This window comes from Salvelinus fontinalis, chromosome 9, assembly GCF_029448725.1.
Source record: "Salvelinus fontinalis isolate EN_2023a chromosome 9, ASM2944872v1, whole genome shotgun sequence".
Classification (NCBI taxonomy): domain Eukaryota; kingdom Metazoa; phylum Chordata; class Actinopteri; order Salmoniformes; family Salmonidae; genus Salvelinus; species Salvelinus fontinalis.
Genome location: NC_074673.1, coordinates 25,404,691 through 25,430,285, shown reverse-complemented (window position 1 = coordinate 25,430,285; position 25,595 = coordinate 25,404,691). Strand labels below are relative to the sequence as shown.

The 25,595-nt window shown below is 45.2% G+C and overlaps 1 protein-coding gene across 2 annotated transcripts in view; it reads right to left on the bottom strand.

Annotated features, from left to right (window-relative positions):
• LOC129862328 (ras association domain-containing protein 8-like) overlaps nt 1-22,835 on the bottom strand; it is a 35,111-nt gene extending 12,276 nt beyond the window's left edge. The window contains exons 1-3 of one of the 2 annotated variants that reach the window (XM_055933848.1): nt 22,454-22,835; nt 3,243-3,346; nt 1,176-1,418 (exon numbers count right to left, since the gene is read on the bottom strand). In XM_055933848.1, the coding sequence (XP_055789823.1) occupies nt 1,176-1,278 (103 nt within the window). In that variant the 5' untranslated portion in view covers nt 1,279-1,418; nt 3,243-3,346; nt 22,454-22,835. The remainder of the gene's footprint in view (nt 1-1,175; nt 1,419-3,242; nt 3,347-22,453) is intronic. The other variant, XM_055933849.1, reaches the window with a different exon arrangement.
• Between the last annotated feature and the right edge of the window lie 2,760 nt (nt 22,836-25,595).

Here is a 25,595-nt window from a genome sequence, read left to right as displayed (position 1 = left end):
ATCACAGACCCTGGTTTAATCCCGGGCTGTATCACAACCGGCCGTGATCGGGAGTCCCATAGGGCGGCACAGAATTGGCCCAGCGTCGTCCTGGTTAGGATTTGGCCGGTGTAGGCCGCCATTGTAAATAAGAATTTGTTCTTAACTGACTTGCCTAGTTAAATAAAGGTTCGATAGAAAAAAAATATATCACCATGTGTAAAACAGTCGCAAATTGAAAAACTATAAAGGTCACTTGGGAGAGTAAGAAGCAGTATCCCATATTATAAGCGGTTCTATGGTGATTTTACCATACAAGCGATGATCCATACAACTGTATCTCATGAAAGAGAAATATGGTTTTACAGCTTATCTTGTTTACAAAAAGAAAGAAAAAAAGTAGGAGAGGCAGGGGAGAGGAGGGGAGAGGGCTTCAATAAGTGGTTCTGCTTTTCCCCTTCCTGGCGAGCGATGGAAGGATGAGTCAGACTTTCCCTCCTCCCGCCTGCCCCACATAGTGGAAAGTGATGTCAATACAGGCTGCTCCATTCCTCTCCTCTCACTGAGAGAGAGGGGGATGGATGGAGGGATGAAGGGAGGGAGGGATGAATGGAGGGGGAATCTGATCCAAATAAAGCCTCTGACTAAGATCCTCTATCTCTCAATACAGCACCAAGAGGTTGAGGCGTAGGCAGGAGGAGAGGAACACATATTTGTTCATTTCATTAGGCCTATTTCAATTAGCGACAGGCTATTACATTTTCTGCAGCAAGCCTAATTTTAAGACAGCCCCTGATTAAAATTGGAGTTTAATTAACCACCATTTCTTAAACGAACAACACATTACTGAGAATCAGTATATCTTCTTCACTGTCTCTATACTTGAGTACTACTATCAGTAGTTCTAAACACTTAACACTAGTCCACATTGTACGCAGTCAATCAACTTGGCTTGGTGACAAAGACAGTAGCCTACATAACCAAAGCCTCACTGGTAAATAGGTTAGGTTAGAGGTGCATTACATGATCATTCTACTACTCCCTATGTCAATACAATCCTTAACGAAGGGCAAAGCACATTCAGAAAACAAAGTATAGGCCTACTACAGGCTTAAATGCCAATACTTTTAATATTTCAAACACACATAAAACAAACATCCTAAAGCCTTGGTCAAGAGTCATAGGTCAGAGCTCACCTATGGCCTGGGCCAGAGCGATGACCACTTCCTGGCAGGTGGTTGCCTCGGTGACCCCGCATACGACCCTCTGGACCCCATCCACCCAGACCTTGAGCTCCATGCTGGGTCAGGTGACTTAGGTCAGGTGCAGCGAGGGGGCCTGCTGCGGTGGGTTGGCCCCATCATTCCTGGAAGCTCCAGCTGTGCACAGTGGTGCAGGGTGGCTCCAGCTGACCACCACCTCACTGAGGAGGAAGAACACTGAGCAAAACAGGAAGGACCTGGTCAGGAAGCACATTTAAGAGGACAACATTCTTTTGGTTATTTTGCATTCTCTGCCCAGAACTAGAAAAAACTGGACCAACTGTTTGAAATAAGTTTCTAGTTGAAATGTTACAATTTCAACCAGTTTTCACTCACTGGCTGAGGATCTTTTGAATTGTGTAAAACTATTTATTTAGTACATGTAGAAGTTGTTGTCAGTATAGTCTGTGAGGAGATAGGTAGTGGCTATGGGAGATAGGCTCATTCATCATGGCTTGAAAACAATACCAGCCTGAAAATGTGTGCCACTATTTTTAGGGGCTGTTGAGGAAAAGGAGGATAGCTCAAACAGTTGGTGAATGACAGAACCGTCAAACCGCCCAGCCAGGCATACTGGGACCAGCTGGACATGACATTGTTGTTTTCATCCTGGCTCTGTGAATAGGTACATGTCTTTAGGGGGGTTAGACAGGAAGAGCCTGCCAGTCCTGATGCTCTGAGCCAAGTTCCTGTTATTTTATGGAGAATCGTGAGGAAACAACAGTGAGGAGAGAGCAGGAAGATGGCGTCAGTGAGATAGAGAGGGGGCGTGCAGGAAAAGTGAGTGAAAGGTGAAATGGAGAGGGGGCAGAAAGAGAGACTGCAGCAAAGGAGGGAGAGGATGAGGAGGATGAAGGGAACAATTACTTTCTTTTGATGTCGAGGATCTCGTATTTTGCCGCAGATGTGCCAACTTTTCAAAGAGATCCTACGATAAGTGAGACTTTTATTGTGCAAATGTATACACACAGGAAATACTTAAGAGTCCTCTTGAGAGAGAATGGCCACCAAGGGAACAGGGAAAAGATGCACACGATGTGTTGAAAAGGAAAAGTGAAGTGTATGTTTGTGCTTCTGGCTCGATTTGATGAGGAACATATGGCCGAAACTTTAGTTGGTTTTCTACATAATGCTCTGTGTGTTGTTCACTGTATGAGATTCAAAATAGCTTCACTGTAGTAATCCAATGAAGTATGTGGTAAACACTGAAGAATTTAGGACATAGACTGAAGACTACCAGCTTTATCAGAAATGCATATTTGTCTCACATTCATTTTGAACCCCAATCCCTTCCCAGTCAAGTTCATTCCAGACAAAATGAACAAGACTGCTTTTGTGACTGTAGTAGACTCTGAGTAGAAAACAAAACATGGCCAGTGTCCTTGGTCCATGCAGTCTGGCACATTCTAGATTCCTTCCTGCCACACAATGGACCATGGAAGAAAAATCAATATGAAATTGCGAAATCAGATTAAATTAGGGACTTTTCAAAGGAAAACCCAGCTCAGCTCCATCGCAGTCCTCTTCAAGGAGAGAGTCTATGAAGAGAGAGTAGATAGATGGCCAGTGTCCAGAGCTGCGATGCCCCCTAGAGGGCTGACCTTCATAGTGCAGTTGAGCACAGAGCTCTATCCCTCTTCTGGTCACTTAACCCTCCTCCACATCTCCCCCACCCTCCTCCACTCTCCTCCACCACCCACGTTCTCTCTCCATGTTCTTGATGTCATCTAGCACAGCCTCGGCAGGCTGCTGTGCCTTACAGACACACACACACACACGGTCAGACACACGCACTCACACACTGCCTCTCTCATGGTGCTTTGCTAAACACAGTGCGAGATATAATCAGTTCAGCTAAATAGAACTAGGGGCTTTGAAATAACAATTTATCATTTTAGGACCAGGCAAATGAGGGCTGCAAACAAACCCTCTGTGTGTGTGTGTGTGTGTGTGTGCGCGTGCGTGCGTGCGTGCGTGTGTGTGTGTGCGTGCATGTGTCACCTTTATCTCTGGCCTGGCTGATGATCTCTCTATTCCTGGCGTGTTTACAGCTGGTTAGAAAGTGCTTTTGTTCTTCATCCAGATTGCCCTTAAATGGCAGCAGACTGCAGATAGAGGGATGTAAGGAAACAGGCTGCGAGTCACACACAAATAGGACCCTGGGAGATTTTTCTGCACTGACCCATTACTCTGTCACCATTTTGTTGAACCTTTTTTTCCAGGGGTGTGTGAAGAGTGAAAAGGACAGAGGGGCCTGAATGGACACTGGAATACAGTGTGTGTGTGTGTGTGTGTGTGTGTGTGTGTGTGTGTGTGTGTGTGTGTGTGTGTGTGCGTACGTGCGTGTCAGGGGTTAACATGAAACTGACAACACTCCACCATTGAAATGGGTCAACCTGGCCGTGCTGCAGCTCCAGTTTCAACTGTTCTGCCTGCGGCTATGGAACCCTGACCTGTTCACTGTGATTACTATTACTTGACCATGCTGGTCATTTATGAACATTTGAACATCTTGGCCATGTTCTGTTATAATCTCCACCCGGCACAGGCAGAAGAGGACTGGCCACCCCTCATAGCCTGGTTCCTCTCTAGGTTTCTTCCAAGGTTTTGGCCTTTCTAGGGAGTTTTTCCTAGCCACCGTGCTTCTACACCTGCATTGATTGCTGTTTGGGGTTTTAGGCTGGGTTTCTGTACAGCACTTTGATATATCAGCTGATGTAAGAAGGGCTATATTAATACATTTGATTTGATTTATTAGCCAGAACCAGTTTGGTTTTATAATAGTACAACCCCCCCAGGAAAACAGCCAGTGGTTATGTCTACACAGTGAGGGTACTAATGCACCTTAATACCATGTTGTAACACACGTTGGCAGGTATTACAATATGACATATTATCCATATAAGCTTAGCATTCAGTAAACACAAACAGAAAATACACACCAAATAAAATAAAATAATATTTGTTAAATGTGCCGAACACAACAGGTGTAGACCTATCCGTGAAATGCTTACTTACAATGCAGTTCAAAAAATAGAGTTAATAAAATATTTACAAAATAAACTAAAGTAAAAAATGTTTTATAAAAAAGTAACACAAGAAAATGACATAACAATAACGAGTCTATATACAGGGGGTACCGGTACCGAGTCAATGTGCGGGGGGTACAGGTTAGTCGAGGTAATTTGTAAAGTGACTATTCATAGATAATAAACAGCGAGTAGCAGCAGTGTAAAAACAAAGTGTGGGGGGGGGGGGGGGGGGTCAATGTAAATAGTCCAGGTGGCCATTTATTAATTGTTCAGCAGTCTTATGGCTTGGGGGTAGAAGCTGTTAAGGAGCCTTTTGGTCCTAGACTTGGCGCTGTGGTACCGCTTGCCATACGGTAGCAGGGAGAACAGCCTATGACTATGGCTGGAGTCTCTGACAATTTTTTGGGCCTTCCTCTGACACGCTTAGCATATAGGTCCTGGATGTCAGGAAGCTTGGTCCCAGTGATGTACTGGGCCGTACGCACTACCCTCTGTTGCGCCTTACGGTCAGACGCCGAGCAGTTGCCATACCAGGCGGTAATGCAACCGGTCAGGATGCTCTCGATGGAGCAGCTGTAGAACGTTTTGAGGATCTGAGGACCCATGCCAAATCTTTTCAGTCTCCTGAGGGGGAATAGGCTTTGTCGTGCCCTCTTCACAACTGTCTTGGTGTGTTTGGACCATGATCATTTGTTGGTGATGTGGACACCAAGGAACTTGAAACTCTCGACCCGCTCCACTTCTGCCCCATGTATGTTAAAACCTGTCTAGGATCAGCGTGGCGCTAGCGGCACACCCCCCCCCCCCCCCCCCACTGAAAAACCAGTGCCGCGAAATTCAAAAAAAATATTTTTTTTAAATATTTAACTTTCACACATTAAAGTCCAATACAGCTAATGAAAGACACAGATCTTGTGAATCCAGTCAACATTTCCGATTTTTAAAATGTTTTACAGGGAAGACACAATATGTAAAGATGTACATCTATTACCTAAAAACACATTAGCATAATCCACCATCTTTTATTTGTCCACCAACACCAGTAGCCATCACCAATTCGGCTAAACTAAGATATTTATAGCCCCTAACCAACAAAAAAACTCATTAGATGACAGTCTGATAACATATTTATGGTATGGGATAGGTTTTGTTAGAAAAAAGTGCATATTTCAGGTAGATGGCATAGTTTACAATTGCACCCACCATCACAAATGGACTAGAATAATTACAATGAGCAACGTGTTTACCTAACTACTAATCATCAAACATTTCGTAAAAATACACAGCATACACGAATCGAAAGACACAGATCCTGTGAATACAGACAATATTTCAGATTTTCTAAGTGTCTTACAGCGAAAACACAATAAATCGTTATATTAGCATAGCACATAGCACATAGCAGCCCAGCATTGATTCTAGCCAAAGTGGGCGATAACGTCAACATCGCCAAAAATATATTAATTTTTTCACTAACCTTCTCAGAATTCTTCAGATGACACTCCTGTAACATCATATTACACAATCCATATAGAGTTTGATCGAAAATGTTTATATTTAGCCACCAAAATCATGGTTAGACAATGTGAAATGTAGCTCAGCTGGTCAGAAAATGTCCTTGCGCCACTTAGACAGTGATCTACTCTTATACATAAATACTCATAAACGTGACTAAAAAATATAGGGTGGACAGGGATTGATAGACAATTTAATTCTTAATACAATTGCGTTATTACATTTTTTAATTTATCCTTACTTTTCAATACAGTTTGCGCCAAGCGAAGCTACGTCAAAAAACATGGCGTCCTAAGCCACTAAAATGTTTCGACAGAAACACGATTTATCATAATAAAAATGTCCTACCTTGAGCTGTTCTTCCATCAGTATCTTGGGCAAAGGATCCTTTCTTGGGAGAAATCGTCTTTTGGTGGAAAGCTGTCCTCTTGCCATGTGGAAATGTCAACTGCGTTCGGGATGAACTGAAAAGCGTGCCCAACTTTTCACATCGTTGCAAAAATAAATGTCCCAAAATCGCACTAAACGGATATAAATTGCTATAAAACGCTTTAAATTAACTACCTTATGATGTTTTTAACTCCTATAACGAGTGAAAAGATGACCGGAGAAATATAACAGGCTAAACTAACGCTTGGAACAGGAGCGGGTCGGTGTCCAGCACGCGCGTTACGCAGCTCCAAAAGAATGACTAGCTTCAGGGTTTTTTCATTTGTAGGGCCTGTGAACGAGCAATCGACCCCGTTGGAATCGTCATCACGTAAAGGCATCCAGGGGAAGACGTAAGAAGTGTCCGTATAGTCATAGCAACGACAGTGCCCTTTTAAATGACTTCAGAAGAGTGGCCAACATTTCTCAAATCTGACTCCATGTCAGGGAAATTGCTGTAGAATGGGCTCTGTTCCACTTAGAGACAAAATTTAAACTCCTATAGAAACTATAGACTGTTTTCTATCCAATAATAATAATAATATGCATATTGTACGATCAAGGATTTTGTGGGAAGCCGTTTAAAAAATTAGCCAAATTAGCATAAGTAGTCTAAACAGCGCCCCCATCCCCAATTAATGGGGACCTGTTCGGCCCTCCTTTTCCTATAGTCTACGATCAGCTCTTTGTCTTGCTCACATTGAGGGTGAGGTTGTTGTCCTGGCAGTCTTTGATCTCCTCCCTATAGGCTGTCTCATCATTGTAAGTGATCAGGCCTACCACTGTTGTGTCATCAGAAAACGTAATGATGGCGTTGGGAGTCGTGCTTGGACATGCAGTCGTGGGTGAACAGGGAGTACAGGAGGTGACTAAGCACGCACTCCTGAGGTGTCCCAATGTTGAGGATCAGCGTGGCAGATGTGTTGTTGCCTACCCTTACCACCTGGGGGCGGCCCGCCAGACAGTCCAGGATCCAGATGCAGAGGGATGTGTTTAGTCCCAGGGTCCTTAGCTGAGTGATGAGCTTTGTGGATACTATGGTGTTGAACGCTGAGCTGTAGTCAATGAATAGCATTCTCACGTAGGTGTTCCTTTTGTCCAGGTGGGAAAGGGCAGTGTGGAGTGTGATTGAGATTGCGTCATCTGTGGATCTGTTGGGATGGTATGTGAATCGGAGTGGGTTTAGGGTTTCCGGCATGATGGTGTTGATGTGAGCCAAAACCAGCCTTTCAAAGCACTTCATGGCTACAGACGTGAGTGCTACGGGGCGGTAATCATTTAGGCAGGTTACCTTCACTATCTTGGGCACAGGGACTATGGTGGTCTGTTTGAAACATGTAGGTATTACAGACTAGATCAGGGAGAGTTGAAAGTGTCAGTGAAGACACTTGCCAGTTGGTTCGCGCATGCTTTGAGTACACGTGGTACTCCTGGTAATCCAGTCGTCTGGAACAGCTGATGTTCTCATGCATGCTTCAGTGTTGCTTGCCTCAAAGCAAGAATAAAAGGCATTTAGCTCATCTGTTAGGCTTGCGTCACTGGGCTGCACGCGGCTGGTTTTGCCTTTGTAGTCCGTAATAGTTTTCAAGCCCTGCCACATCCGACGAGCGTCAGAGTCGGTGTAGTAGGATTCAATCTTAGTCCTCTATTGACGCTTTGCCAGCAAGTCCATTACAGTATGTATATAACTGACAATGATACAGGACAACATAGTGGTTGGTGCTAAGCCAGTGGCACACAGGGCACAGGTCCATCTCTCTGCCAACTCTGCCGCAACTCAGCCTGCAGAGATGCCCATGGCCTGATCCTGTAGAGCTGATCACAACCCTGAGCCAAGAAGCATTCCGTGAGACGCACGGCTTACACTACATACCAACACATTCCATTTCAGCTCCAAGAACAGCAAAAAAAATAGATGCTTTATTGCTGTAACGTAAAACCCAAAACAGCCCAAGTCCCAGATGACCCAAGAAGCATTTGTAATTTGTCTCAATGTGGCACAGCTTCAGAGTTCAGGCTGGTGGTCTCTGGGCTGGCTTCCTGTCTGCCCAGTGAGGTGTGTGAGTACAGGGTACTGTGGGCAGTGTGTCGGCTGAGACCCAGGTTGCTGCTATGGCTGTTCCTGCTGTTGTCAGCCCAAAGGTCCGGGGCTGCAGGAATACAGAGAGTTGGCACCAGGGCCAGGACTTTCACTGACTGATACTGGTGCAAGTCACCATATGTTCCTCTGGGTCCTCACACATACATGGGGACGGGCCACGCACTGCTATCACTTTACCAGGCCAGGAGCTGGCCCAGGTTCCCAACCTCTAGAACAGGTCATTGCCACAGAGATAGTATCCTATACAGTGATCATGTACATCTCTGAGCCATGGGAAATATGGCTGTGCTGGGATGAGGTTTTGTGACCAAAGGTAGTAAGGATAAGGGCAACCCTTAAATCATTGTCTCATAGCGCAAATACTCTGTCTGCACTGATTCCCTGTAAGTTGAAGGACAAGCAGCATGGAGGAGTGACAGCACTTGACATAAGACATGTCATACCCTTACATGTCATGGATGAAATTATCATATTATTTCCTTAATTTAGGCCTACAACTATGATGTATTCCTGCTGAACTGGACTGCAGTAGACTGGTATGAATATGATGCATTTACATGAAGAACAAATGGCAGTGTCACGTTCCTGACCTGTTTTCTGTTGTTTGGTATGTGTTTAATTGGTCAGGGCGTGAGTTGGGGTGGGTAGTCTATGTTATGTGTTTTCTATGTTGGGTTAATGGGTTGCCTGGTATGGCTCTCAATTAGAGGCAGGTGTTTGCGTTTCCTCTGATTGAGAGCCATATTAAGGTAGGTTGTTCTCACTGTTTGTTTGTGGGTGATTGTTCCTGTGTCTGTGTAATCCACATGGGACTGTTTCGTTTGTTCGTTCGTTTTAGGTAGTCTGTTCCTGTTCTTGCGTCCTTCGTCTATATGTAAGTTTGTTTGTTTCAGGTCTGTTGCCTTCGTTTATTGTTTTGTAGTTTGTTCTAGTGTTTTGTCAGTGTTTCGTCTGTTTGAAATAAATCGTTATGTATTCATCACCCGCTGCGCCTTGGTCCGTTCATACACCACCAGACGAACGTTACAGAATCACCCACCAAACCCGGATCAAGCAGCGGGTTAACGGACAGCAGCGACAGCAGCAGTGGGTCAAGGAGGAATGGACATGGGAAGAGATTCTGGACGGAGAAGGACCCTGGGCAGAGCCAGAGGAGTGTCGCCACCCCAAGGCGGAGCTGGAGGCATCTAAAGCGGAGAGGCGACGATATGAGGAGGCAGCACGGAAGCAAGGCTGGAAGCCCGCAAGTACAACCCAAAAATGTATTGGGGGGAGGCTAAAGGGTAGTGTGGCGAAGTCAGGTAGGAGACCTGCGCCACGTTCCCGGGCTTACCGTGGAGAGCGAGAGTACGGGCAGACACCGTGTTACGCAGTAGAGCGCATGGTGTCTCCTGTACGTGTTCATAGCCCGGTGCGGGTTATTCCACCTCCCCACACTAGCCGGGCTAGAGTGAGCATTGAGCCAAGTGCCATGAAGCCGGCTCAACATATCTGGCCTCCAGTACGTCTCCTCGGGCCGGTGTACATGGCACCAGCCTTACGCATGGTGTCCCCGGTTCGCCAACACAGCCCAGTGCGGGTTATTCCACCTCCCCGCACTGGACGGGCTACGGGGAGCATGCAACCAGGTAAGGTTGGGCAGGCTCAGTGCTCAAAGGAGCCAGTACGCCTGCACGGTCCGGTATATCCGGCGCCACCTTCCCGCCCCAGCTCAGTACCACCAGTGCCTACACCACGCACCAGGCTTCCAGTGCGTCTCCAGAGCCCTGTTCCTCCTCCACGCACTCTCCCTGTGGTGCGTGTCTCAAGCTCAGTGCCTCCAGTTTCGGCACCACGCATCAAGCCTCCTGTGCGTCTCCAGAGCCCTGTACGCACTGTTCCTTCTCCCCGCACTCGCCCCGAGGTGCGTGCCCTCAGCCCGGTACCTCCAGTTCCGGTACCACGCACCAGGCCTATAGTGCGCATCGAGAGTCCAGTGTGCCCTGTTCCTGCTCCCCGCACTAGCCTTGAGGTGCGTGTCTCCAGTCCGGTACCACCAGTTCCGGCATCACGCACCAGGCCTACTGTGCGCCTCAGCAGGTCAGAGTCGGCTGTCTGCCCAACGCCGCCTGCACTGCTCGTCTGCCCAGCACCGTCTGAGCCATCTGTCTGCCCAGCGCCGTATGAGCCATCTGTCTGCCCAGCGCCGTCTGAGCCATCTGTCTGCCCAGCGCCGTCTGAGCCATCTGTCTGCCCAGCGCCGTCTGAGCCATCTGTCTGCCCAGCGCCGTCTGAGCCATCCGTCTGCCCAGCGCCGTCTGAGCCATCCGTCTGCCCAGCGCCTTCTGAGCCATCCGTCTGCCACGAGCCATTAGAGCCGCCCGTCTGTCCCGAGCCATTAGAGCCGTCCGTCAGTCAGGAGCCGCTAGAGCCGTCCGTTAGTCAGGAGCTGCCAGAGCCGCCAGCCAGTCAGGAGCTGCCAGAGCCGCCAGCCAGTCAGGAGCTGCCAGAGCCGCCAGCCAGTCAGGAGCTGCCAGAGCCGCCAGCCAGTCAGGAGCTGCCAGAGCCGCCAGCCAGTCAGAAGCTGCCAGAGCTGCCTTACAGTCATGAGCTGCCCTACAGTCATGAGCTGCCCTACAGTCATGAGCTGCCCTACAGTCATGAGCTGCCCTCCAGTCATGAGCTGCCCTCCAGTCATGAGCTGCCCTCCAGTCCGGAGCTGCCACCCAGTCCGGAGCTGCTAACCAGTCTGGAGCTGCCACTCTGTCCGGAGCTGCCATTAGTACAGAGTTGTCCCTCTGTCCTAAGCTACCTCTCTGTCCGGAGCGATTTCTCTGTCCTGAGCTACCTCTCTGTCCTGAGCTACCTCTCTGTCCTGAGCTACCTCTCTGTCCTTAGCTACCTCTCTGTCCTGAGCTACCTCTCTGTCCTGAGCTACCTCTCTGTCCTGAGCTACCTCTCTGTCCTGAGCTACCTCTCTGTCCTGAGCTACCTCTCGTTCCTGAGTTGTCTCCTCTATGTAGGAGGGGCCTTAGTGAAGGTTCCTGGACCATGGTCGGGGGCGAGGGTCGCCACTCAAAGGACGCTAAGGAGGGGGACAAAGACAGTGGTGGAGTGGTGTCCTCGTCCACCGCCGGAGTCGCCACCGCGGACAGATGCCCACCCAGACCCTCCCCGTGAGTTTTAGGGGTGCGCCCGGAGTTCGCACCTTGAGGGGGGGGGGGGGGGGGGGGGGGGGGGGGTTCTGTCACGTTCCTGACCTGTTTTCTGATGTTTGGTATGTGTTTAATTGGTCAGGGCGTGAGTTGGGGTGGGTAGTCTATGTTATGTGTTTTCTATGTTGGGTTAATGGGTTGCCTGGTATGGCTCTCAATTAGAGGCAAGTGTTTGACGTTTCCTCTGATTGAGAGTCATATTAAGGTAGGTTGTTCTCACTGTTTGTTTGTGGGTGATTGTTCCTGTGTCTGTGTAATCCACATGGGACTGTTTCGTTTGTTCGTTCGTTTTAGGTAGTCTGTTCCTGTTCTTGCGTCCTTCGTCTATATGTAGGTTTGTTTGTTTCAGGTCTGTTGCCTTCGTTTATTGTTTTGTAGTTTGTTCTAGTGTTTTGTCAGTGTTTCGTCTGTTTGAAATAAATCGTTATGTATTCATCACCCGCTGCGCCTTGGTCCGTTCATACACCACCAGACGAACGTTACAGGCAGTTTGAGGAGAAACAAAATGGATATTCTTCATGGGGCTATCACAAAGAATCAGGCACAACTTGACTCTGGGAATTGGGAGAAACCCCTTGGGGAACCACTGAACTGTTATAAGGACAAAGGTCCTCTAGCAGAAAAAAAGTCTTGTTCCACGCCTTTTTCTTCCCATGATAATTGTCAATGGCTGCCGTTTTCCGGGCTCCAAACCAATTGTGCTATTTTGTGTGTTTTTTTTCGCATTTTTTGTAACTTATTTTGTACATAATGTTTCTGCCACTGTCTCTTATGACCGAAAATAGCTTCTGGATATCAGAACAGCAATTACTCACCTCGAACTGGGAGAAGATTATTTCTTTAACGAGTCGGACGTGAAGGATTTACTGCTGACACCGGACCAGGCTCAAATCCCCATTATTTGCATGAAGAAGAGACTGCCAATACAGGGGATGCAGATCCGGGTGCCTTGTGAGAATTTTTCGGCGAGTGGGTAACCCGCTTCTACCATCTGTCCTATTGGCCAATGTGCAATCATTGGAGAATAAACTGGATGAGCTCCGTTCAAGACTATCCTACCAATGGGACATTAAATATCTTATGTTTCACAGAGTCGTGGCAGAACGACGACATGGTTAATGTACAGTTGGCTGGTTTTTCCGTGCATCGGCAAGACAGAACAGCTGTCTCCGGTAAGACAAGGAGTGGGGCTCTGTGTCTATTTGTCAATAACAGCTGGTGTGCGAAATATAATATTAACCTCTCTGGTACAAGTGCTAGCGTTCCACCTCGCCAACAGCCAGTGAAATTGAAGGGCGCCAAATTCAAAACAACAGAAATCTCATAATTAAAATTCCTCAAACATACAAGTATTATACACCATTTTAAAGATAAACTTCTTGTTAATCCAGTCACAGTGTCTGATTTCAAAAAGGCTTTACGGCGAAAGCAAACCTTGCGATTATGTTAGGTCAGCGCCAAGCCACAGAAAACCATACAGCCATTTTCCAAAGGAGGTGTCACAAGACAGAAATAGCGTTAAAATGAATCACTAACCTTTGATGATCTTCACCAGATGGCACTCCCAGGTCTCCATGTTAGACAATAAATGTTTGTTTTGTTCGATAAAGTTAATATTTATGTCCAAATACCTCCCTTTTGTTTGCGCGTTTAGTCCAATAATCCAAAATGCACAAGGCACGGGCACTAAGTCCAGACGAAAAGTCAAAAAACGTTCCATTACAGTTCGTAGAAACATGTCAAACGATGTATATAATCAATCTTTTGGATGTTTTTATCATAAATCTTCAATAATATTCCAACCGGACAATTCCTTTGTCTTTAGAAATGAAAAGGAACGGAGCTTGTGCTCACAGCCGTGCACATGACTAAACTAAAGGCTTTCTGCCAGACCCCTGATTCAAACAGCTCTTATTCTCTCCCTTTTCATAGTAGAAGCCTGAAACAACGTTCTAAATACGGTTGACACCTAGTGAAGCCGTAGGAAGTGCAATCTGACCCCATAGACACAGTATATTGGATAGGCAATCACTTGAAAAACTACAAACCTCAGATTTCCCACTTCCTGGTTGGATTTTTCTCAGGTTTTCTCCTGCCATATGAGTTCTGTTATACTCACAGACATCTTTCAAACAGTTTTAGAAACGTTAGAGTGTTTTCTATCCAAATCTACTAATCATATGCATATCCTAGCCTCTGGGCCTGAGTAGCAGGCTGTTTACTCTGGGCACGCTTTTCATCCGGATGTGAAAATACTGCCCCCTACACCAGTGAGGTTAAGGTTTCAAGGTTTTGCTCGCTTGAGGTAAAGTATCTAATGATAAGCTGTAGACCACACTATTTACCAAGAGAGTTTATCTATATTTTTCGTAGCTGTCTATTTACCACCACAAACCGATGCTGGCACTAAGACCACACTCAACGAGCTGTATAAGGCCTTAAGCAAACAAGAAAAATACTCATCCAGAGGCACCGCTCCTAGTGGCCGGGGTCTTTAATGCAGGGACAGTTAACCTGTTTGGCGTGCAAGCCCGACCTCGGACCGAAAATGACACCCCTGCAGGGCGCGAAATTCAAAATCTATTTTTTTTAAATATTTAACTTTTACACATTAACAAGTCCAATACAGCATTTGAAAGATAAACATCTTGTCAATCCAGCCAACATGTCCGATTTTTTAAATGTTTTACAGAGAAAACACCACATATATTTATGTTAGCTCACCACCAAATACAAAAGTGGACAGACACGTATGAATTATGATTATGAAGTATGAATTATGATTGAAGTAGCATGCACAACCAACCGAAATAAACTAAAACCAACCTAAAGAGCCCAGAAAAAACGACCTCAGATGACAGTCATATAACATGTTACACAATAAATCTATGTTTTGTTCATAAAAAGTGCATATTTTAGCTATAAATCAGTTTTACATTGATGCTACCCAAAAATGCTAATACATAGCTACAGTCTGAATCCAGCCGGGAGTAGCCAGAGAAAATACATACACCAACGTCGGCTACTAATTACACCTCATAAAACATTTCAGAAAAACATATGGTGGATAACTAATGAAAGACAGATATCTTGTGAATACAGACAACATTTCCGATTTTTGAAGTGTTTTACAGCGAAAACACAATATATCGTTATATTAGCTAACATCATAAGCTAGCATAAGGCAGCATTGATTCTAGTCAAGCGCTAGCCTAGCACAGTTAGCAGAGTTAGCATTCAACAGTTCGACATATATATGAAAAAGCATCCCAAATTGGGTCTTATCTTTCTTGGTACTCCATCAGAATGTTGTAATGGGGTCCAATGTCCAGTAGAGTCTTTAGTTGGGTTCCAGAACGAATTATTTCCCTCTTTGGTTAGCTAGCACGATAGCATTGCTGCGCTAGAAAGCTTTTCTTCAAAAAATTCTTCCGTCGTTTCACATCTAAAGTCCAGAATAAATTGCAATAATATAATTAAAGTATATTGAAAAAACATACTTTAGGATGATTTTGTGACATGTATCAAATAATATCGTAGTCAGGCATCATATTCAACGTTATCTACCTTGTTCCAGAAGCCGAGATCAAATTATCCTTCGCGCCCGGATTTTTATTTTAACTGCGCAGGTCTCACAAGAAGTTGTGTTATTCAGTCCAGGGACGAGATATTCGACTCCTTTCAATTCTCACTTCCGCATTACAGTCTGGCGAACGCCTCTGACGTGTCCCTATGGTCACAAGTCAAATGGCCTTTTATAGAGAAGGTCTTAAAGAGACACATCGCATTTTGGGAAACTCAATTCGGCTGGGAAAATGGCTGTAAAAATATTTCTGTTCGACTTAGAGAAACAATTCAAACCTTTTTAGAAACTACAGACTGTTATCTATCCAACAGTAGTAAATATATGCATATTGGAAAATAAAAAGTTTCTTAGGAGGCCGTTTGAAAATGTGCACACATTTTCCAGTTTTTTCAATATTCAGCGTGCAGCCATAACAGGTTAAATCCGTTTTACCTCATTTCTACCAGCATGTGTAACCAGAGGGAAAAAAACTCTAGACCACCTTTACTCCACACACAGAGACGCATACAAAGCTCCCTCTCGCCTCCATTTGGCAAATCTGACCATAATTCTATCCTTCTGATTCCTGCTTACAAGCAAAAACGAAAGAAGGAAGTACCAGTGACTTGCTCAATACAGAAGTGGTCAGATAACGTAGATGCTAAGCTACAGGATTGTTTTGCTAGCACAGACTGGAATATGTTCCGGGATTCATCCGATGGCATTGAGGAGCCATCAATCACCTGCTTCATCAATAAGTGCACCAATGCAGTCGTCCCACAGTGACCATAGATACAGTACATACCCCAACCAGAAGCCATGGATTACAGGCAACATCCACACTGAGCTAAAGGGTAGAGCTGCCGCTTTCAAGGAGCGGGACTCTAACCCGGACGCTTATAAGAAATCCCGCTATGCCCTCCAACAAACCATCAAACATTCAAAGCGTCAATACAGGACTAAGATTGAACCCTACTACACCGGCCACGACGCTCGTTGGATGTGGCAGGGCTTGCAAACTATTACGGACTACGAAGGGAAGCACAGCCACGAGCTGCCCAGTGACATGAGCTTACCAGATGAGCTAAATGACTTCAATGCGCTCTTTGAGGCAAGCAAGACTGTGTGTGATCACGTTCTCCGTAGCCGATGTGAGTAAGACCTTTAAACAAGTCAAAGATCACAAGGCCGCAGGACCAGACAGATTACCAGGACGTGTACTCAAAGCATGCGCTGACCGACTAGCAAGTGTCTTCACTGACATTTTCAACCTCTCCCTGACCTAGTCTGTAATACCTACATGTTTCAAGCAAACCACCATAGTCTCTGTGCCCAAGAACATCAAGGTAACCTTCCTTAATGACTACCGACCCGTAACGCTCACGTCTGTAGCCATGAAGTGCTTTGAAAGGCTGGTCATGGCTCACATCAACACCATAATCCCAGAAACCCTAGACCCACTCCAATTTGCATATCGGCCCAGCAGATCCACAGCTGACACAATCTCCACACTGCCCTTTCCCAGCTGGACAAAAGGAACGCCTACGTGAGAATGCTGTTCATTGACTACAGCTCAGCGTTCAACACCATAGTGCCCTCAAAGCTCATCACTAAGATAAGGACCCTGGGACTAAACACTTCCCTCTGGAACTGGATCCTGGACTTATTGATGGGTCGCCCATGCTGATCCTCAACACTAGGGCCCCTCAGGGGTTCGTGCTTAGTCCCCTCCTGTACTCGCTGTTTACCCATGACTGCGTGGCCAAGCACGACTCCAACACCATCATTAAGTTTGCCGATGACACAACGGTGGTAGGCCTGATCACCGACAACGATGAGACAGCCTATTCGTAGGAGGTTGGAGACCTGGCAGTGTGGTGCAAGGACAACATCCTCTCCCTCAATGTGATCAAGACAAAGGAGATGATCGTGGACTACAAGAAAAGGAGGGCTGAGCACACCCCCATTCTCATCGACAGGGCTGTAGTGGAGCAGGTTGAGAGCTTCAAGGTCCTTGGTGCCCACATCACTAACAAACTATCATGGTCCAAACACACCAAGACAGTTGTGAAGAGGGCACGACAACAACTATTCCCCCTCAGGAGACTGAAAATATTTGGCATTGGTCCTCAGATCCTCAAAATGTTCTTCACCACCGAGAGCATCCTGATTGCATCACCGTCTGGTATGGCAACTGCTTGGCCTCCGGCTGCAAAGCGCTACAGAGGGTAGTGCGTACGGCCCAATACATCACTGCGACCTAGCTTCCTGACATCCAGGGTCTCTATACCAGGCGGTGTCAGAGGAAGAAAAATTGCCAAAGACACCAGCCACCCTAGTCATAGACTGTTCTCTCTGCTACTGCACGGCAAGCGGTACCAGAGCGCCATGTCTAGCTTCTTAACAGCTTCTAACGCCAAGCCATAAGAATGCTGCACAGCTAATCAAATGGCTACCTGGACTATTTCCATAGACCCCCTCCCCCTTTTTTTACTCTGCTGCTACTCACTGCTCGTTATTGTTATTTTATTGTTTTTGTTGTTATTGTCGTATTGTTATTGTCGTGACAGAATATCCCACCATTACAGGACCAAGCAGCGTGCCCAGGAGGTAAAGGAGAGTTGGACATGGGAGGAAATACTGGGTGGATGCGAGACCCTTCCTTGGCGGGAGTCGCTAAGGAGTATAGGAGGACAGCGAGGACGCCGGGGTCCACGGCCACAAACAGCCCAAGGGCAACCCCAAGATTTTTGTTGGGGGGGGGGGGTGCAAGGGGCGGTCGGCTGAGCCGAGGAGAGAGCCAGAGACCGTCTGGGAGTCGATGGAGCAATTGGAGGGAGATCGGAGAGAGATGTTGGTTAGGTGTATTCTGCAGCGCACTCGCCCTGAAGAGCGTGTCATCAGTCACGTGTGCAACCTGTGCCGGCTCCACGCACTAAGCCTCCAGTGCGCCTTCCCAGCCCGGTACGTCCTGTGCCGGCTCCCCGCACTCGCCCTGAAGAGCGTGTCATCAGTCCGGTGCAACCTGTGCCGGCTCCACGCACCAGGCCTCCAGTGACGGTCCACGGCCCGGAGAAATATGCCATACTTTTATTTTGAATGCAAACCGCAAATTCCACTATTGTGCCTAATCCTTATTGTGGCTAGCTTCACAACACATAACCCAGTCAGGTTGAGCCTCACTAGCCAGCTGAAGCTAGCTGGCTGCATATAACGTTAGCTTTGGGCAACAGGGTTAAGTAGCTGGCTAGCTATTTATTTTCATGAACTAAAGTTCAATTTCAATAGGCGAACAACAAGTGGCAACCTAGCTAATACTTACTCACAAGGATTCCTAAATCATCGCTAAGAATAATGAAAATGACTGCAGTTTCTACTGGTCACTGTTTTCAGGCTGGTTGTATTGGTGCTAGCTAGGTACCAAGCTAAAGCTAGCTACCACAGAAGTTGCGGTCAAACAAATGATGCGTTATTACCAACACGTATTGTTAACACATCGTTTGTGGCCGGTGTTTGCTTGTTTGCAGACTTTTTTGTACAGCTTTGACAGTGCTACTGTATCTTTCTTGACACGCAAAGACCCAAACCCAAGGCGTTCCATAGTATGTATGTCGTGAAGCTAATAGTAGTGACGCTATTACTGTGTAACTCCGGTAGGACAACATCTAAAAAATAGCGCACTTTGTAGTGTGTACCGGTGCTCGACCCGTCGGCGAAAGCCAACATCACCCACGACAGAGAACGGTTGATTGTCAAGGGCAATGAATCCCATTATCTTGGCTTTAATGGATTTCACCTTTGAGTTGTCTCACTGAAATTGTCTTACTCTTTCAAATGACTGCTCGACTTGTTGACTGCTCGATCCACATAGCAGATATTGTGGGCTAGGTTAGGAACGCTGTGTTGCAAGTGTAGCGCAACATTTTACGTTGCGTCATTACGACATGTACCTACATTATATAGGTATGCACAGTAGCTTTGACATCAGTTTTTAACATCGCTGTTAAACTAGACATTGGCTGATACCGATGTTGGCATTTTTAGCTAATATCGGACGATTCCGATATGTTCACCGATATATCGTGCATCCCTACTTATCCAAAGGGGAGAGGTTGAAGGCCATTGAAGGTATGAGAGCAGAGATACACCAGAGGTAGGGATATATAAAAACAAAAGAAACATTTACTTCAACCCTATCCTGATTACAAAAAGTAAAACAGAGCCCATCCCCCCACAATCCATAATGAGTTATTTTTGTGCGATAGGGGGTTCTGGTGCTTACAAACTATTTCCATTATTGAACTTTAATTCAAATTGAATTTCCTGTTTCACGGCTACGTTGTAATTACTAGAAATGTATACACTCAAGTGTAATTGGTACCAGACTAGGCCTCTTGTGAAATGGATCCCCGTTTCCCAGCCATAGCAAGAGACAGATTCTGCTTTATTGTGGTGGTGGGGACTCTTTTTTGTGTGTGTGTTTGTGTGTGTGTGTGTGTGTGTGTGTGTGTGTGCGTGCGTGCGTGCGTGCGTGCACGTGTTTTGGAGTAGGCTGAGAAACTATGCCTTTAAATCTCCCCAGTTAGCCATCAAGTGCTGCCCTGGCCTTACTCTCATGTCTCATACACACAACAGATCTGGGTAGTTGGTCGTACTAGGGCCTCAGGCCTATATACCACAATGCAAAACAGCCTGGTATGCAAGACTGAGGAAGTTGTGCATAGAGGAGCTTTGGGGTGGGGGCTATTGGGAGGAGTTTCTGACCACAAACATCAGCACAATAAATATGCAGAGTTAATATCATGTGTGCAGTTATCTTTTCTATAGGAAGGAATTCCACTACATATACATGCCAGTGCCAGGCATCCAGACAAGCTTGTATTATATGCCCCCCCCCCCCCCCCCCGTCAAATGTTGTTGTTTGTGTCGAACTGCTTTGCTTTATCTTGGCCAGGTCGCAGTTGTAAATGAGAACTTGTTCTCAACTAGCCTACCTGTTTAAATAAAGGTGAAATTAATTTATTTTTAATTTTTATGAGAACTGTGGAGCCAGGTCGTCACATGGCACCAGCAGAGCACCGGCAGGCTATCTCCCTCCAGAGATGGGCCTTGATCCTGCAGCGTGGAGACTGATAACATCCAGAGTGTGCATTCCTGGCTGGTGAGAATGCAATGGGCCATGGCGTGGAAATAAGGTTGGTTCTGTGCACAGCCCTCTGATCTCAGGGCTGTGGTTAACATGAATACACAATAGATTCTACTCACAGCTAAAGGACTACATCAGTTATATAGTCTACAGAGTGCCAGGCTTTTTTTGTGGGTGATTTTGTGGGTTGAATATTTTTATATTGGGAGGAAGGAATTAGAAGAACTGTAGTACAATCTATGATTAAAAAACTAAGCTAAATAGGCTAAATCTTTGGGTAAATCTTATTATTGAATTACATAAAACAAGCATTTTTGATTTTTTTGATTTTTATAAACAGGAGCCCCACTCCCATTTCCACATAAATACGAAAACAAGAAAGAGGAATGAATGTCAGCAAGGAGTCTTGTGGTTGGTTCTCTAAAGTCTACTCCCTCCTCCACACTGCCAGCAGCAGTATCCTCTCAGGTCAGACCAGGTCCAAAATGGCATTAGGTTGACTACAATGATGAGACCTACTGCCTAAATAAAGTTAGTTACAAATAAATAACAGATTAAAGTTGCTATTCAGAACGAAAATACATGTTCTGCTTGTGTGGGTGGTGTCTCTGTATATATGTTATACTAGAATTAAAGTGAAACAGTTCACATTGGATTGTAAAGTGGAAAACATTTGTATTTGTGCAAGTTTGAAATGACTATAAAATAAATATGTCTAGACAGTTAAGATAATACAAAAAGTTGAGTTAAGGTAATTACAAGGTAATTGGCTGAAGTTTGGCCAAAAAAGGTCCTGTAGTTATAGAAGGCCACCTGAAATATGCTGGAAGGGCCAAAAACAAAGGCTGTCTCGAGCTCACCCTTCCAGCCGAACACTTGTTCAGAATTCAGGCTACCCCCCCCCCCCCCCCCATTCATCCCCTTAATCCAAAAATCTCCAAGGAAAGGGAGTTTGAGACGTCCATCCCTCACCAGGGATTAAAACCAGCCCCAGTCACGCCATTGCCACGGTTATAGACCCAGCTCCTGTAAAGCTTTCCATTAGGAACTTCTGGAGCCACACACTCCTCTCACCTCTCCCTCCCTAACATCAGGCTGGCTGGATATAACATCCAGACTCCAGAGTGGCCCTCGCCTCGCCTCAACACTGGCAGGATCCTGAACATCTGGACGGCACGTTTAGCCAGCAGAAATAATACCGCATTTGTTTTTCTGCCATGATGGCTCTATAAGTGGACCAGGTTTGAAGTGCCAGCCTGATGCCGGGAGCAGAGCCATAGCAGCACCACTGACTGTGGCAATAGACCCGGTCTCCTGGCCTCTGCTCTGGCTAAGGGTTTGGAGGGTTGGTTTGTGCATGATCAGGACATGGGTTTATTTTAGTCCATGTTCTGGCGATCTCATCAGTTCATCAGAGCAGTAATTGAACACATGCATTAGCACAGCTGTCGGATTAATGGAGATACTACAGCTTCTTAATCGAAGGAAAATGAAACCGGTTTTATGGAGTAGGCCTGTTTCTTTAATATGTTATGAATAAACAGACAGTGGTGTACAGTAGGCAGCCCAAAACACACAATACTCAGTTACTGATATACATTATCTACTGGCCAACACGGTTTGCTTCAACATCTGTGTAATAGCTGATTGTAACTGATGAAAGTGTCAATACACAGGGAGCACAACTACAGCTCTAATACATCATATCCCACGAAATATTGTATTGGCCTACTCTTCAGTTAGTCTCTAAAGTGGGTAACTGGAAATAGAATTATAGTCCCAATAAATAGCCCTGTAGGTAGCCTACATCAAATAGTGTTAAAAGCTGAATTGTGAGTGGGAAATAGGCTATGTACACTCATAGGAAATTAGTAATTGGAATATTCAATGTTTATAAACATATAAACGTATGGGCTATAGTCTATTATCAGATAGAGAGACGATGCATGGATGTAGCCTATATATGCCCACAGAGAAAACAAGTCTGCCAAATTGCCCGGAATGCTGTACTATTGTTTTGAAAGTGTGATGTTATTTACGGCAAGAAAGAAACCGCGACATTGCAAGGGGCACAACTGTTCCACTATGCAACCTGATAATAATGTTTCCGTTATCCCTGCCCCGTGTTATTACACCTGGGATAATGTTGTGAAGGGGAAGTTACTTTAGAAACACAGTATAACGGGAATACTTTAACATTAGCGGGGAAACTACAAACGTAATCTCTTACCTTCGTGTTGTAGGTGCCGAAACACCAACAGAAGTCCCCCTCAGTCTTCTCTATTGGGACTGAAGTTTAGGAAAAATAGATTCTGTAGAGAAATGCAATCTGCAAATGTGACTCGGCGGAAGCCTATAAATTACTTGTACGAACTGCGACAGCGTGACACGGTCCACAGCAAAGAGAAAACTGCATCATGAGAAAATTAGCAGCGTTGTAATATCCTTGACTGAAAGTTTAACGATGCACTGTCCCTGCTATAGCCATTGCAGGTTGACCAATATGCTGCGGAAAATTGCCTCTCCCCATTTCATTACTTTTGCTAGTAAACACATTGCATCGGAACTGTGACACCGCAAGGCATTATGGACCGTATTAAAGCTGCAATACACTTCGTAGAAGAGGGGTACTCACCTAGAGGAGTGTGGTTCCTGAAGGTGGTCGGGTAGCCTTCTTGAGTAGGACCCTTATGGTGACTATCAGATATAAGAAAAAGTTATCTGGTATGAACAATTTATTTTCTGTATTTTGAAACACCTATTATCACAACCAGACACTCTATACAGTGTGTGGCAGTGCTCTTGTCAATGCATTGTTCTTTCATGGCAGAATATAGCCTACACACACAGAGTAACAACATAATATCTATTAAAAGCATTATTCAGGCTATAAGACCACATTTGAAAAAGCTTGTTCGTTCGTCATTGTGTATTTAGATGTTAAGTTATTTATATTAATTTATTTACAGTGCATTCGGAAAGTATTCGTAACCCTTGACTTTTTCCACATCTTGTTATGCTACAGCGTTATTGTAAAATGTATTAAATTGTTTTTATTCCTCATCAATCTACAAACAATACCCCATAATGACAAAGTAAAAACATTTTATTGGACATTTTTGCTAAAATAAAAACAAAGTAATGAAATATCACATTTACAGTTGAAGTCTGAAGTTTACATACACTTAGGTTGGAGTCATTAAAACTTGTTTTTCAACCACTCCACAAATTTCTTGTTAACAAACTATAGTTTTGGCAAGTCGGTTAGGATATCTACTTTCTGCATGACACAAGTAATTTTTCCAACAATTGTTTACAGACAAATTATTTTACTTATAATTCACTGTATCACAATTCCAGTGGGTCAGAAGTTTACATGCACTAAGTTGACTGTGCCTTTAAACAGCTTGGAAAATTCCAGAAAATGATGTCATGGCTTTAGAAGCTTCTGATAGGCTAATTGACATAATTTGAGTCAATTGGAGGTGTACCTGTGGATGTATTTCAAGGCCTACCTTCAAACTCAGTGCCTCTTTGCTTGACACCATGGGAAAATCAAAAGAAATCAGACAAGACCTCAGAAATAAAATTGTAGACTTCCACAAGTCTGGTTCATCCTTGGGAGCAATTTCCATATGCCTGAAGGTACCACGTTCATCTGTACAAACAATATAGTATAAAGTATAAACACCATGGGACCACGCAGCCGTCATACCGCTCAGGTAGGAGACGCGAAGCTTCTGATAGGCTAATTGACATAATTTGAGTCAATTGGAGGTGTACCTGTGGATGTATTTCAAGGCCTACCTTCAAGCTCAGTGCCTCTTTGCTTGACATCATGGGAAAATCAAAAGAAATCAGCCAAGACCTCAGAAAAAGATTAACGTACTTTGGTGCGAAAAGTGCAGAACAATCCCAGAACAACTGTAAAGGACCTTGTGAAGATGCTGGAGGGAACAGGTACAAAAGCATCTATATCCACAGTAAAAGGAGTCCTATGTCGACATAACCTGAAAGGCCGCTCAGCAAGGAAGAAGCCACTGCTCTAAAACCGCCATAAAAAAGCCAGACTACAGTTTGCAACTGCACATGGGAACAAAGATCGTACTTTTTGGAGAAATGTCCTCCGGTCTGCTGAAACAAAAATAGCCATAATTGGCCATAATGACCATCGTTATGTTTGCAGGAAAAAGGGGGAAGCTTGCAAGCTGAAGAACACCATCCCAACCGTGAAGCACGGGGTGGCAGCATCATGTTGTAGGGGTGCTTTGCTGCAGGAGGGACTGGTGCACTTCACAAAATAGATGGCATCATGAGGCAGGAAAATTATGTGGATATATTGAAGCAACATTTCAAGACATCAGTCAGGAAGTTAAAGCTTGGTCGCAAATGGGTCTTCCAAATGGACAATGACCCCAAGCATACTTCCAAAGTTGTGGCAAAATGGCTTAAGGACAACAAAGTCAAGGTATTGGAGTGGCCATCACAAAGCCCTGCCCTCAATCCTATAGAAAATGTGTGGGCATAACTGAATAAGTGTGTGCGAGCATGGAGGCCTACAAACCTGACTCAGTTACACCAGCTCTGTCAGGAGGAATGGGCCAAAATTCACCCAACTTATTGTGGGGAGCTTGTGGTAGGCTATCCAAAATGTTTGACCCAAGTTAAACAATTTAAAGGAAATGCCCCCAAATACTAATTGAGTGTATGTAAACTTCTGACCCACTGGGAATGAGATGAAAGAAATAAAAGCTGAAATAAATCATTCTCTCTACTATTATTCTGACAGTTCACATTCTTAAAATAAAGTGGTGATCCTAACTGACCTAAGACAGGGAATTTTTACTAGGATTAAATGCCAGTAATTGTGAAAAAATGAGTTTAAATGTATTTGGCTATGGTGTATGTAAAATTCCGACTTAAACTGTACATAAGTATTCAGACCCTTTACTCAGTACTTTGTTGAAGCACATTTGGCAGTGAGTACAGCCTTGATTCTTCTTGGGTATGACGCTACAAGCTTGGCACACCTGTATTTGGGGAATTTCTCCCAATCTTCTCTGCAGATTCTCTCAAGCTCTCAGGTTGGATGGAGCGTCCCTGCACAGCTATTTTCAGGTCTCTCCAGAGATGTTCAATCGGGTTCAAATCCGGGCTCTGTCTGGGCCACTCAAGGACATTCAGAGACTTGTCCCGAAGCCACTCTTGCATTGTCTTGGCTGTGTGCTTAGGGTCGTTGTCCTGTTGGAAGGTGAACCTTCACCCCAGTCTGAGGTCCTGCGTGCTGTGGAGCAGGTTTTCATCAAGGATCTCTCTATACTTTGCTCCGTTCATCTTTCCTTCGATCCTGACTAGTCTCCCAGTCCCTGCCA